The sequence below is a fragment of the Malus domestica genome, chromosome 04, assembly GCF_042453785.1.
Source record: "Malus domestica chromosome 04, GDT2T_hap1".
Taxonomy (NCBI): domain Eukaryota; kingdom Viridiplantae; phylum Streptophyta; class Magnoliopsida; order Rosales; family Rosaceae; genus Malus; species Malus domestica.
In genome coordinates, this window is record NC_091664.1 from 28,772,047 (window position 1) to 28,787,411 (window position 15,365).

Consider the following 15,365-nt stretch of genomic DNA (forward strand, 5'->3'; position numbering starts at 1 on the left):
CTTTTCCCAAAAAATACAATACTAAAACACACCTTAAAGCAAGTGGAAAGAAAAGGCATTCGAAGTGATCTCTTTGCCCCACTTTCCTTACGACAAACTTAAACATGATTAATCCAGGCATAAACATGGTTTGGTTTGAAGCATATTCTGTTCATTATTAACAAAAACAGCTGGAGATAGATTGGCTGGACACACTCTATAATATATTAAGCTCTTAAAATTCATGGCTTTAAAAGATAAATACTAAGGAGACTCTGTCAAACTAGATTCTATATCAACTATGTTTTAATTCACAATTTAACGTTAATCTTGCACATATAAAATTTTGTACAAAAATATGAGTCCAATAAAAAATCTCTTCAAAAGAATCTCTTATACCATTTCTCTTATAATTTTAAGAGGTAGATTGTATGCCCTCCTATTTGGGTGCCCTTCCCATCCTCCCATATTTGTGCGGTTACGGTTAAGTCACGTCAACATTTTATATTCTTATTGATTTTTGTCTTATTATTTCTATAAAAAAATATATAAAATGTTGACATGACTTAACTGTGACCGCACAAATAGAAGGGAATGGGAAAGGCACTCAAACAGGAGGACATACAACCTGCCTCTATAATTTTATGGCACCCATAATAGTGAGTTAATACCTAATTTTGGTGGGGGAAGACATGATTAGACTTCTAAGGCCATCTCCAACTGATGGCTGGCCAAATGACTCATTTTAGCCCTCTAGCCCTTCAAGATTCTCCAAGATATTAGGCCATCTCTAACCGAGGGCTGGCCAGAGGGCTCGTTTTAGCCCTCTGGCCCTCCAAGATTCCCCAAGATATTAATATTTTAATGAACAGTAGATGGCCATATTTGTCTCCGTCTCCAACCGAGGGCCAAAGGGCCAGAGGGCTCGTTTTAGCCCTGTCACAAAAAACCGTCTCCAACTGAGGGCCAAAGGGCCATAAGGCCAAACATAATTTATTATTTAAAAACTACAATTTAAATTCAAATCCAACGGCTAAGTGACGTCAACATGACGTCAGCTAGCCGTTGAATTTGAATTTTTTTTGCTATAAATAGGGTGGATATTGGGCTATAATTCACACAACTTTGAATTCAATCTCTTGCAATTCAATCTCTTTCAAATCAAGTTTGCAATGAATTCCAACTTTGGATCCTCATCCAATTCCAATTGGGGGTCTTCATCCAATTCCAAATTGGAAGCAAAATGGGCGCAAATGAGACGAGAAGATGAGGAGTCTGATGAAGAAGTTCAAGTAAGGCGCAACAAACAAAACATGGCAGCAGCCATGGTGTGTCAGCCAACTGAGGAACAACCTCAATGGGGTGGCTCTATTGCTAGTCACTCTTACAAACCACGAAACAGAGCGATGACGCATGTCAATCTGATGAACAACTACTTCAACCCCAACTCAGTGTACACAGAAGAGGATTTCAGACGTCGCTTCCGGATGAGGCGTCATGTTTTTGAGCGTTTACTTCGTGATGTCCAGCAGGTCAATCCATACTTTCGACAGAAACGGGACAGAGCAGGCCGCCCTGGTTTCTCACCTCATTAGAAGGTTACTGTTGCACTTCGAATGATGGCCTATGGTTCCTCAACTGAGATGGATGAAACCCATGGTATGTCTGAGTCTACATGCCTTAATACTCTTGAAGAATTTTGTAACACAATTGTTCAGGTTTACAAAGACGAGTACCTCCGAGAGCCAAATCAAGAAGATCTGAATCGGCTCCTTCACAAAGCTGAAGACCGTGGGTTTCCGGGCATGATAAGGTCATTAGACTGCATGCATTGGGATTGGAAAAATTGTCCCACTAGATGGCAATGAGGCTTTAGCGGAAGGTCGAGAAAGCCAACTGTTGTGTTAGAGGCAGTTGCCTCATATGACACATGGATCTGTCATGCTTTCTTTGGAGTCCCTGGATCCTAAAATGACATTACAGTTCTTGGGCGTTCACCCCTCTTCAATAACTTGACGGAAGGTAAAGCACCTCAACTTGACTACTACATCAACGGTCGTGAATACAGTATGGGGTATTACTTGGCAGATGGCATCTACCCAAAGTGGGCAACACTTGTCCAAGCAATTCCAAACGCTAAGAATGACGCAAAAAAGTTGTTTACCTTACACCAAGAGGCATACCGGAAAGATGTTGAGAGAGCTTTTGATATTCTACAAGCACTGTGGAAAATCATCAGCGAACCGGCAAGAGGGTGGAGTCGAGAAAATTTGAACTCCATCATGATGTCTTGCATCATATTACACAATATTATAGTGGAGGATGAGCGAGATGGGTATATTGATGGAGAGTCCGATGACGACCAAGAAGATCCAAATAGGTCAAGAAGGGCTCTAGTAAAAATATATGATGGGCCTAATTTGCCTTTCAATCCAAGAACTGGTAGTATCTCTATAAATGAGTACATAAGGCGCTATAGAATGATACGTTCTCGTGCCACAAATAAGTACCTACAACAGGATCTTGTTGCACATCTTTGGGCCAAAAGAAGCATGGAGTAGGCTTTTAAGTTTTATGTTGTTAAATGTTTTTAAAAATGTTGTTTAAGTTTCATGTTGTTAAATGTTTTTTTATGTTGTATAATTTGTATGTTGGTTAATGTTATTTAATGTTGTTTCATATTGTTTAATGTTGTTTCATGTTACTTAATTTAATTTAATGTTGTATAAATGGCCTAGGAAGTTATAGGAAAAAAATAGAATTGAAAAAAAATATGAAACAAATTTTGTGAAATAGAAGTTATAGGAAAAAAATGGAATTTAAAAAAATATGAAACAAATTTTGTAAAATAGAAGTTATATGAAAAAAAATATACGAATCAAATTTTGTAAAATAGAAGTTATAGGAAAAAATAGAATTTAAAAAAATTGAAACAAATTTTGTGAAATAGAAGTTATAGGAAAAAAATGGAATTTAAAAAAATATGAAACAAATTTTGAAAAAATAGAAGTTATAGGAAAAAAAAAAGAATTTAAAAAAAATTGAAACAAATTTTGTAAAATAGAATTGAAAAAAAATATGAAACAAAATTTGATTCATATGAAAAGGACAAAAATAGGGAAAAAAAAGAAGTTTAAATTCATAAAAAAAAATTAAAAAAAAGTTAATACAACGGTTACTAGCCGTTATATTCAAAAAATTTCACACTATTAGTGTCGGTTATAACTGACACTAATAGTAATTAAAAAAAAATTTGCCTTTGAATAACTATTACTGTCGGTTATAACCGACAGTATTAAAAAATCATTCTTTAATGCTGTCAGTTATAACCGACAGCAATGGGAAAACCATAAAAGAAAAATAGCCAGCCAGCCAGCCCTTTGGCCCTTTGGCCCTTTGAAATTCCATGGGGCCCTCCCAAATTCCCGAGCCCTCTGGCCTAGCCCTCGGTTGGAGACGGTTTTAGGGCTATTTTCAGCCCTCTGGACCCTTCGGTTAGAGATGACCTTAATATTTTCATGAACAGTACATGGTCATATTTGCCTCCGTCTCCAGCCGAGGGCCAGAGGGCCAGATGGCTCATTTTAGCCCTTTAAAAAAAACCGTCTCCAACCGAGGGCCAAAGAGCCATAGGACCAAACATAATTTATTATTTAAAAACTACAACTTAAATTCAAATCCAACGGCTAAGTGACGTCAGCATGAAGTAGGCATTTACGTTTTATGTTTTTAAATGTTTTTAAAAATGTTGTTTAAGTTTCATGTTGTATAATTTTTATGTTGGTTAATGTTATTTAATGTTGTTTCATATTATTTAATGTTGTTTCATGTTACTTAATTTAATTTAATGTTGTGTAATGGCTTAGGAAGTTATAGGGAAAAAATGGAATTATGGAATTTAATGTTGTATAATGGCTTAAGTTTCATGTTACTTATGGATGAAGTCTTAGACATTGTTTAGTTTTTACAGATTTCCCATCGAGAGAAAATATAATTAATTTGCACGATGTGATTGTGAGTATAAATCATGAAAATTTTGGCTATTTTATCAAATTTCATTTCCATCCCAAACAATTGGACGGATTTTTGAATGCAACGGAAATAGATATCATGTTTCTATAGCACTCATCACGTGATTAAAGTTAAACTCAAGAGTCGAGACATAATATTGTTGCAACAAAAGGAATGAAAAAAAACTCATTATTCATAAGATAATCACAATTAATATTCAGAATATATATAATGGAATTCAAAACCCAATTACATACATGATCATCTTTATAGCATAACCAGCTACAAACCTTCACTCGGTTACGAACCCTAAATTCATAAGAACCCTAAATGCATCTCACGAAATCATTTTAAATATTCATCAGAATTCATAAAAATTAATTAGTTACACGAGTTTGTGATCGTCGTGGCAGACCCAGCTGCAAACATCTACTGTTAAAAGTTGAATAAAAAGAAACTTAAAAATTAAAGTAACTTAGGTTATCTAATCACCTTCACCTCCGGCGGTATGTCCTCACAGTATTCGGGAACTCCATCAAAGAACCTATACAAAAGCCAATCTTTCTCTCTTTCCAGTAAATCCAGGTCGGGAATCTCCCCAGGAATTTCCCACAAAACATCAACAACCTCCGTCGTCTTCTTCTTCTTCTTCGTCTCCTTTTTCTTCTTCCCCTTGGTCGTAGTCTTCTTTTTACCCGCCGTTGATGAAGTCGACGATGATTCTTTTACCTTCTTTTCAGCACAAGAAGACGAGCCAGTTTCTTTCTTAATGACGATCTTCTCACCAACAAGTTCTTCCTCATTTTTCTGATCTTTTATTATCTTCCTTCTTGTTTTTGTAGTCGTTTCTGGCGTCCTACGCTTCTTTGAAATAGGGTTTTCCCCCGGTATCTTTATCTCGAGAACGATTTCAAATTCCTTTCGTTTGCGACCAACTGGTGGAGTGTAATCATCATCACTGGAAGATTCTGTGGCATCCGGATCCAAAAAGCGAACCACCTTCAACCTCGGCTTCTTTTTTTCAGGTTCTTGTAGTGCCGGCGCCGCTGCTCCCTCTTCTTGTTCTCTTCTGGCCGAGACTGGCGGGGTTTGAGGGTGGTGGTCTGGGTCGAAGAGTGCAGTCACTTTTCGTGCCGTCATGAACTTGAGCGGTGGGGGAGGGGCATTGGGAGGGGAGAGAGCAAGTGCTACTTCTTTCGCCTTCTTTCTCGTGCCTGCCCTTTTGGTGGCGGTGGTGTGGAGTAGCGATGGAGATGCATTGAGAGCGCATTGATCAATCACTACTATTGGTTTCTCTCTCGTGCCTGCCCTTTTGATGGTGGTGTGGAGCGGTGGTGGAGGGGCGTTGGGAGCAGATTGGGCAAGCACTACTTCTTTCGGCTTCTCTCTACTGCCTGCCATTTTGGTGGCGGTGGTGCTGAGATGCGACGGAAGAGGGACACTGGGAGCAGGGAGAGCAAGCACGACTTGTCCTCTCGACATCTCTCTCGTTTTTCGCTTTCTCGAACTCGAGTTTCTTGGACCTTCCATGAGTCTGGAGTAATTAGAGAGAGAAAGTAGCTAGAGAGAGAGTATCAAGAGTACTTAGAGAAAGAGTAGCAAGATTACATAGAGAAAGAGAGAGTAGCTAGAGAGAGAGAAGTGGAAATGGGCAAGAAAGAAGGAGTGTATATGTATATTTATAGAGATTGTAATCTAAGATGAAAGATGGAAAGTCCCTCCCCAAATCCGTGGTTTAATTTAATAAAGGATTAAGGAGAGAGAGAGTAGCAAGAGTACTTAGAGAGAGAGAGAGAGAGTAGCAAGAGTACTTAGAGAGAGAGAGAGAGTAGCAAGGTACTTAGAGAGAGAGAAGTGGAAATGGGCAAGAAAGAAGGAGTGTATATGTATATTTATAGAGATTGTAATCTAAGATGAAAGATGGAAAGTCCCTCCCCAAATCCGTGGTTTAATTTAATAAAGGATTAAGGAGAGAGAAAGAGTAGCAAGAGTACTTAGAGAGAGACAGAGAGAGAGAGAAAGTAGCTAGAGTGGAGAGAGAGTAGCAAGAGTACTTAGAAAGTAGCTAGGCAGAGAGAGTTGCAAGAGTACCTAGAGAGAGAGAGAGAGGGAGAGAGTAGCAAGAGTACTTAGAGAGAGAGAAAGTAGCTAGAGAGAGAGTAGCAATGTACTTAGAGAGAGAGAAAGTAGCTAGAGAGAGAGTAGCAATGTACTTAGAGAGAGAGAGTAGCAAGGTACTTAGAGAGAGGCTAGAGAAAAAGAGAGAGAGAGAGAGAGGTGGAAATGGGCAAGAAAGAACGAGTGTATATGTATATTTATAGAGATTGTAATCTAAAGTGGTTTAATTTAATAAAGGATTAAGGAGAGAGAAAGTAGCTAGAGTGGAGAGAGAGTAGCAAGAGTAATTAGAAAGTAGCTAGGGAGAGAGAGTTGCAAGAGTACCTAGAGAGAGAGAGAGAGTAGCGAGAGTACTTAGAGAGACAAGTGGTGCGTCCCCAAATCTGCGGTTTAATTTAATAAAGGATTAAGGGTTTCCAAATTCAAGTAGGTAAAGGGTTTAATTCCTTGCGCAAAAAGGAAACTATCTGGAAAAGTTAGGGCTCTGCTAGCACCCAAAGGAAACAAGACCTAGAGAGAGAAACTAGAGAGAGAGAGAGACAGAGACGAGTGGAGTGGACTTAGTTGACAAGCAGCAAGCAAGTCTCTGTATTTGTATAGCAGTATAGGGATTGATCATATGATCTAAGATCGCCAATGGACACCCCAAATCCAAATAAAATAAGGAAATTTTCAACCAAAAAAACAAATAAAATATGGAAATAATTAAAAAAAATTTACAAAATAATTAATAGTTTTTAGTTTTATTTATTTATATACATTAATATCCCAGAATAAAAAGGAAAGAATTAATAATTTTGGTGAAAAAAGGAAAATTATTTTTACATCGGGCGTCATTTGATGCTCTCTTTCTCTCGTCGGATCAAATAGTAGTAAAAAGATACAGGGAAATCCAATTATTATTCGAAATTCAACGGGAATCCTGACGATTTTAGGGAGATACTCTACGTTCGGGTGCATGACAATTGGCCCTTGCATTTAGTTTAAAAAGCCACTTAGCACATCGGTTTACTGGTATTCCTGGTGAGTGAGAGATCTTAAATTCGATTATCGCTAAATGTGAATTTAAATCACATTATTGTTAATCTATTATGAGGCTAAGTCCACCACATTCTCTTAGTGTAGATAATATCGTTTCTGTAGAAGAAAAAAATGGATCTTAGCATTATTGGAGAACTACTTACTCCGTATGTCCATGAAGACTTTTCAGTGTGCCAAGCTACGATGCGGTAAGACATTTGTTATTATAAGGTTGAAACCACAAGGACCGAAAGTGAACATCGACTAAACTATAGGGACCAAAAGTGCGATATGACACCCTTAGTTTTTAGTTTTCATTTTTCCGAAAACTGGAGAAAAATTGGATAAATTTGTTCATAAATCAAACAATTCAGAAGGGCAAAAATTAGCAACAAAAGTTAAGAGAATCCAAAAATAAGATCAGATGTCATATATTTCTTTTTCTCATAACAAGTAAATCACCTTCCCTGTTTCTAAGTCTCTAATTTTGAGTGACCATTTTATATCCCCTTTCAGATTAGAGGCTAAAGCTACAGAGAAAAAGATACACAAGACAAAACACCCCTCATCTGTACTCCTGTGGCAAGCGATATCCCGGCATGACGATCTTGTCAGCGAACATTTTGCCCGTCTTGGGCATCACATGCCAGTGCAACGTCAAGTTGAATTCTTTACCCCGGAGATTGGTTCCCTACACAAAGATGATTTACGACGAGAGATAGTTACTGATGGATCGAAGAAACTAAGGTAGATCTTAGTCTCCGTTGAAGCCAAGAAACAGATGCAAAGAATGAAAGGGACTACCCGTACCTGATCAATGAAACGGTACTTGTTTGAAGTATGAATCCAAAACTTGGCATGTTCTTTTGTTGGTAAGATACCATCCCAAAGAGAAATCTGTAGAAAAGCGTACAAATATAATCAAAAAACTTATTTAAGCAATACTAAAGACCGTGCAGTCTACATGCCCTAGAGTGGATGTGCGGATCCAAGGAACACGCAGAAGCAAAAAAATGGAAAAACAGTTATTCAGAGAGAGAATTGATAATCTCAATCTTACCTCAAGAAAACAAAAATAAAAACATATAACTAACCAGAAATACAATTGAAGAAAATATAACTCCAAAAAATATATGCAGCTACCTGATTCAGTGAGTTCTTTGGGGTTCCATACTCAGCGGCTAGAAAAACAAAAACCTGTCATTCATTGCAAATAAAGTAAAAGGGATCAACGCCAAGTTTATGAATCATATCTGACATAAACTGGCTGGGAGATAGAAAGAGTAGGAATTTCCAAACTGTGGTATGCACAACTTAAATTTCACTACACCCTCTAAAAGTAATGCACCAGGACAACAAATACGGTATCTCAACGCAAATGAAAGTAGGTTTTGACTTTTGATAGGTGGCTTCTCATCCTATGTGTGATAGTTGCCATTACTCTCTAGAAAATGATTATCATAAGAGTTCCTTAGTGCACCCAAATACTAGTGAAAGCAAGCACAGGAGATACTGAAATAATGTAGATGACCACGAATTCATGCTAACATATACACACAGAAATTTGTCAAATTGCAAACCTGTTTTGTGTTCCATGTAAACAATGACTGCAAGTCTGCTGATATATTCATAGTCATGCTGACCTGCATAAAACGGAAATTATTTTGTTCATATCAAACTGTGATTCATTCGGTACACATAACCTTCCTTTTCCAATCACCCATCTATCATGGCCTCTATAAATCAAAAAAGAAAATCCAAAATTGATGGTAAAAGTATAACTAATGGAAATACAACAACAGTTTAAGAACCTGTCAATGTCAAGTTCTATGAACTGCTGCTAATGTCAAGTTTATTATGACCTTCACCTCTAGTCCTCTAACTTCTTTTACCTGTTTTCCTATTGGTAGAGGAATTACTTAAGTAAATATTGCGAGCTCAGATCGTGCTCTGTAGACATGTAGCTATCAGCTCATGCTCTGTAGACATGTAACTGTCAGTCAATAACTCAGTGGCTGCACCAAATCTCTAGACAAACCCCACACCAACCCAACCCAACCCAACCCAACCCAACCCAACCCAACCCAACCCAAATCAACCCAAATCAAGAAATCTCAGTACTTCCGAAGTAAATAAAATGTTATACCTTATTTACTTAAAAATTGAAGCCAACCTAGGGTGATAGAATTGTTAGGCATCAATACTATACATTAATATCTTTATCCGGAATTTGGTAATTACGAAAGTTTGCACTGTAAATTGTCACAATCCCAGTCTGTTCTCTTATATTCGTCACAAAACTCAACACCGTTAACTGCCACCTATAACTAGTCAAGATCCCATTTTTGGCTGAGGAGAATTACCCCATTGTTTACAGTGCTGAAGGGCAGTGATCCTACCATTTGATTAGTAATAAACCCAAAAGGCAATGAGCTCGCACCAATATGTCGAAAGAGGTGAATAAGCTCCCAGGATCCTAATACTACCCGTTTTACAATTTACTTTCAACTCATAAAACGAATACCTAGATCAAAGAAACAAATTATGTACTGAAACTAAACCACAAAACCCAGAAATTTCAATGAAACCTCATATCGACACAGCTATACACACATAAATGCATACACATGAAAACTTGATACAAAAAATACAAAAAGCCAAAAGTAGCAATTTTTAAACTGGATTAATCAAATACTATTGACACACTCATTACGATCGAAATTCAGAGAGAACCCATTTCAGCCAATATAAAATTGAATTCAAATTCAAAGAAATTTCACATATAACCGACCAAATTACAAATAAAAGAAACGCACCTCCTCGTTCCCATTTGGTTGCTTCTGAAACCAATTGATGTTCAACACCTAAAACAAAACCCAATAACCAAAAATCAGAAACAAAATCCAACTGGGCACTTGAATTCGAAACCAAAAAATCAAAACTTTTGAAATCCCAGATCTGCCCAATAGACGACGAAGGACCTGGACTTGGGTAGTGGGAGTGGGGTGGTTGAGATTATCGGAGATGGAGGCCATGGCGCACATCAGAGCCAAAATTGTGACTGCGAAGGTCAGCAGAGCATTGGCTCTGTACCCAAACGAATGCATTTTGTTCTCGTTCTGGGTTTTTTTTTTTTTTTTTCTCCTTGGATTTCTGGTTCTTCTGGTTTTGGTCCGAGAAGAAAGATGGGAAGAAGGGAAAATGTTGAGTGCGTTTTTCGGGGGGTTTTGAAGAAACGAAGACTCGAGAGGGGTTTTTTTCGTTTTGGACTTTGATTGGAATAATAAACACATCGAGAGATACAGAGAGTGTTGTCACACTTTAGAAATACTGCTCATTCATTGGACAAGACACGTCGGTGGGGCCCATTATTTTTTACTTTTCTTATTGGACAGGAGTAAAATTGGAATTCCGGATCACTGTGTCTGTGGCTAATCGATCATGAGATTTGAATCATTCATTTTAAATTATGCAATCCATATTAGTCTATTAAATTAGTTATCTTAAACAAATTAAGGGTTTAGATCTCTCTTTCTTTCCTTTCAACGACCTGGATTTCCTCTAAACATAGGAATTCGGAAATGATCTCGACTCGTAAATTTGAACTCTAAACTTGGACTTAGAAGTGACTTAGCTAGAATCACTATACAAATAATATGATAATTTAAATAAAAATAAATTTTGCTAATTAGAATTACGATGTATCGTATCTATCTTAACTAATAAATGAGAGGTCTTATTGAACAAAAATTGCTCATTTTTCTTTACATTGTGGGAGAGTGCATGATAATAGTTTTATTTGTATTGAATTGAAGTAAATCAAACCATAAAGCTCATTTTATAATTTGGAAAAATAATTTTTATACACTTATGTTTATTTCTGTAAATTAATTCCTTCTTGAATTTATTCGATTTAAAGATAAAATATAAATATAACTGTTCGTGAAGAGGGAAATGATTTATTTTAAAGAATAACAATATGTGGCTCTTTGGGCTCTTCAAAGTGAAAGCTACTCTTTACTAGCTGAGAAACTATATGGGGTATATTAGCCCAACAACACACTTAGAGCATGCCTAGGCCTGCCAAACACCAGCCCAATCTTCCTAGATCGACCTAGCAATGTTTTGAGAAGCATTTTTTTTTTTTTTTAAGTACATCAATACTTTTTTACATTAAGGGAAAGAGGAGTTCGGTTAAGCCATATAATGTGCAGCTTAATTTGGTATCAAATTCGACATTTACGAGATTCGAACCTAAGACCTCTCACTTCTAAATAAAGAGGAATATCACCAGATCGTAATACTAATTGACATGTTTTGAGAAACACTTAACGTTTATATACCAAAAAAAAAAAAAAGGGGTAACCAAATCTAATCAAATTACCTATCAGATTATGTACTAAAACACACCAATATGAACTGAACAATGAAATCTTAATCAGTTGAATATATATGGAAATCTCAATCCTCAGCATGAACACCGAGATTTTTGTAGTGCAATAATCACTAGCATATAGTGTTACAGATACACTTAGTTTGTTCTTGGTGAACATTGTCATACGTTATGGACCCAGGGCGTAGGGTGTAGTGTTAAACACTACACTGGCGCTATAACTGTTTGTCACACGAGAAAGAGCCTAAGGTATAGTGATAAACAATGTGTGACACTATAACCGTCATCATATAAAAAAAAATATTGTCGTCACACTAGAAAATTGTTATTTCTTTTTATATTGGAACTATATTCTACCCTAATATATACTAGAGAAAGAGAGATTCAAACTTGGGTGTAGAAAAGGGAGTACACTACCCTTCGCAACTTGGCTAATATTCCACGCCGGAAAACTGTTAGAAATTTAAAACTGGAGCTTGAATCCATTTAAGAATATCATTCACGATTGAATTTGAGCTGTTACCAAGAAGAAGACATGAACAAATAGTTAACAGAGCTTTATTTATCCAGTCCCTTAATAAGAGACTCCGCCAAAGCAAAAAAGCTTTACATTTTACTTGGACTTTATTTAACCAACATACATAAACACCCTTATATTATAATCTCTCACAAGGGAGATCACAATTTATGGCTCATCAGTGCACTCAGTAGATTCTTCAGCACCAGTGGAGGATTTGCCAAAGTTGAAGTTGGTACAACTAGTCCTGGGAAGCAAGTAATTGCTAAATCCCAACCTTGAGTTCGTCAGATCAAACTGCAGCAGATTTTCCTCCAACTGCATTGCCCCGATCACGATCGAAGCCTGAGGCTTCAACCCGCCGTCCACAAAACCTAGACACCCTATGAAGGGACGTGGCTGGACGAAAATGTTTGGAGCAGATATCCTCCAGATGATGTTCTGGTTGTTGTCTAGGACAAGGTCTATGCTAGGAAATGCGGCCGTGCTGCTGCCGGTGAATCTCTTTGCATCGAAACACACCCCGAATGGCGCCACGGGTTTCACTTGGGGCAACCCTTGCAGCTGATTGATGTAGAACTGAGTGACTGCCCTAAAGATTGAGGTTTGGAGGATTGTGTAGGGAGTTGTGGTGCTGATCATTGTCCCACCAACCCCTTGTTCTGGTGTGTATGTCAAGAGAGATGTGTTGAGTGGAACAATCTTATTGTTGATTTTGATGGATTGAACGTTTATGTAGTACTCTCCTTGCCTGCCTATGATCAGTGGGGTGTAGGTCAACTTCTGCGACACGTCGATGTTCGGTTTCATGAAATAAGGTCCTTCCCCAAAGAAAACGACGCCACTTCGGTCAGATGAAGGAGGAAGGCACACAGCGAATTTTGGTGGGAAGCCGAAGTGGGAGGCTAGTTGGTAAGGTAGGGAAATTGGGGAATGACCTAGACCAGCAATACCTTGAACGTTTTTGGGTAACCCATTTTGCAATATGTTGGAAGGTGCACACGCAAATAGGAATTGAGGGATTTGGACCATTGGGCCGGGACCTGAGCCTTGGGTTGATGAGATTGTTAGGACATCCTGCGCAAGCTCACCCAAGGCGCTTTGACGCGTCACGGGGTTTGTGGTCATCAGCCCACACGCGTTGGGGTGGCACCCTATTTGGGTTCTAGAGGAGCATGTGCGGCATGTCATCGGGCTATTAGGATTAGCTCTAGCGCACAGCGTCGAGTGGCAAAATGGGGCATTGTAACCCAATGACAAGTATTGGTTCTCACAATTTTCTGTTAAGAACCTCCCATTTAGGTCAATCACAAAGGGGAATTGGACTGGAGGGTTTCTTTTGTAAATTTGGGCCACATGAAGATTGGTTGCATCATCTTTCTGCACCCTGAGGACAAGCTTGTTCGGCCTGATGGGGATTTGGGGTTGGGTTTTGAGTGTCGCCGCAGATATGAAAGCAAGAAGAGAAAAACAAGAGAAGAAAAGGACCAAATTAGGAAGGAAAGAAGCCATGGATGGAAATGGAAACGGACTCTGAGTTCGAACGAAGAAGTTTTGTATACCCAGAGAGGAAACGGTGGGATTGGCGAAGAACGAGGGAGTAGAGAGTACAATTTATAGTGCGGGGGTTACTAAGTTAGGGCAGGCTCTGGAGTGTTATGGACATTTAGGGTTTTGGCATTGAGTTATTCTTTGAGAGATTATGGAACTTTTCCGGTTTTGTGACGTTACAAATGTGAGGGTTTCACATGTAAAGTGAAGTAGATGAGCATAAGCCTTGATATGAGAACAAGGTGTCGGAGAGTGTGTAGGGGTACTTGGCAGTGCAGAAGCCTGTACACAGCCATGCAGTAACTTGTGCTGTAACAAGCAAAACAGTGTGACTGGGTTTGGCTTCTACTTGACACCGCCAAATACTGTTGCAGATTGAAACTAAAACAACCCTAAGCATTTCTCTTAATTTGGCAGGGGAGCATTGTTAATTGTCTATAAAGCAAGATTAAATATGCATGGCCGAATTAATACGAATTTCGAAGAGGCAAAACCTGTTCATCTTCTGTAACGTTGCAGTGAGATATCATACTGAAAATTTTGGTGCTACGGGACCGTGCTTTCAGGTTGGATCAAAATATGAAACGCTCACAGACCCCATGAGTTGGAAAAATATAAAAAGTTGAGCATTTTTTTAATTAATTCTAATAAGAAAAATTACTGATGCAGGTTGTATATTTTCTCCCTTTATTTTGTTAGATTTGATCAATTAAGATTATTTCAATAAAAATTTACTAATGTTCTGGCTGTTAAACCTATAGGATTGAACGTATTAAACTGGGTAACAATCTGATATAATGTGTTTTGCAAATACTGTTTAGAGAAAAAGGATTTAGGTGAAACGAGTTCACCATCATCATGATGTCCTAACTTACTAATACAAAGTCATGTGGGGAGAGTCTTGCACCTAACCTTGTATTAATGATTAAGAATGTCATGGTCAGTAGCGGATCCAGGATTCTAATATCAGATAGTCCGAGTATAAAAGTTCCAAAAAAAATTTGACGAAAATAACATTAGTAATTTAAAGGATAAATTACCAACTTTCAATCATAATATTTATACAAACAAAATTACAAGTTACAAAAACTAAATTTGTCCACGACGAGGTTCATATACACTGAAAATGTGTCATGACTCATGATAGTCATTGTCAATACAAGAAAAAACATATTGATGATGATTTAGAACTAACCAAATTTGGAGTTGAACAATACGGAATAGGATTGAAACTATTGAAATTGGAGTTGAAATATTTGACAGGATTGTTAGAACTAATTGATGATGATTTTCACTAGTGATGGCCTGAGGATCTATTGGGTGTGGTTAGAGGAAAAAGGGAATTGGAGGAAAGAAAATAGGTTGTATTTAATTTTTTTAATTAAAAGGGTCTCCCTCACGTGGCTTAACAAGATGACTTGCTTTTGATTATTTTGTTTTAAACGGTTTGGCTCAAAACGACGTTGTTTTGGCCAAGTCTTTTAAAAAACAAAATAATCTTTTTCTTCTTTGTTAATCATTTACAAAACCTGCACCCGCCGATTTGTCGATGCACTCTTTTTCTCCACCACATGCCCAAACTTGGTTGGTCCTTAGAGATCTTCACGGTCACTTATTTTCCAGGATGTCACGAGACCACCCGGATCCCTTAATGAATCTGCCAGTAGTTACAATAACACTGAATGAGTTACATGAAAGTCTATTCCTCCCAGAGGCGAGATTCTATACAATTGGCTTAAACTCAATCTTTATCATATACATTACATTAGCCATCAA

The 15,365-nt window shown here is 37.8% G+C and overlaps 3 protein-coding genes across 3 annotated transcripts; all 3 read right to left on the bottom strand.

The window, feature by feature from the left end:
- Window positions 1-4,470: 4,470 nt before the first annotated feature.
- LOC139195095 (uncharacterized) lies at window positions 4,471-5,472 on the bottom strand. The gene has a single exon (XM_070820289.1). The coding sequence runs from the start codon at window positions 5,470-5,472 to the stop codon at window positions 4,471-4,473; it is 1,002 nt and encodes a 333-aa protein (XP_070676390.1).
- A 2,041-nt stretch (window positions 5,473-7,513) lies between these two features.
- On the bottom strand, window positions 7,514-10,421 carry LOC103408625 (signal peptidase complex subunit 3B-like). The gene is made up of 6 exons (XM_029101462.2): window positions 10,110-10,421; window positions 9,945-9,992; window positions 8,709-8,771; window positions 8,272-8,325; window positions 7,939-8,025; window positions 7,514-7,819 (listed from the first exon to the last, which is right to left on the bottom strand). Exons 1-6 carry the CDS (start codon window positions 10,419-10,421, stop codon window positions 7,694-7,696), a joined length of 690 nt encoding a protein of 229 aa, XP_028957295.2. The 3' UTR covers window positions 7,514-7,693.
- Window positions 10,422-12,063: 1,642 nt separating this feature from the next.
- Window positions 12,064-13,609, bottom strand: LOC103427689 (gamma conglutin 1-like). Its single transcript, XM_008365760.4, has one exon. It carries the CDS (start codon window positions 13,548-13,550, stop codon window positions 12,207-12,209), a length of 1,344 nt encoding a protein of 447 aa, XP_008363982.1. The 5' UTR covers window positions 13,551-13,609; the 3' UTR covers window positions 12,064-12,206.
- Window positions 13,610-15,365: the final 1,756 nt, after the last annotated feature.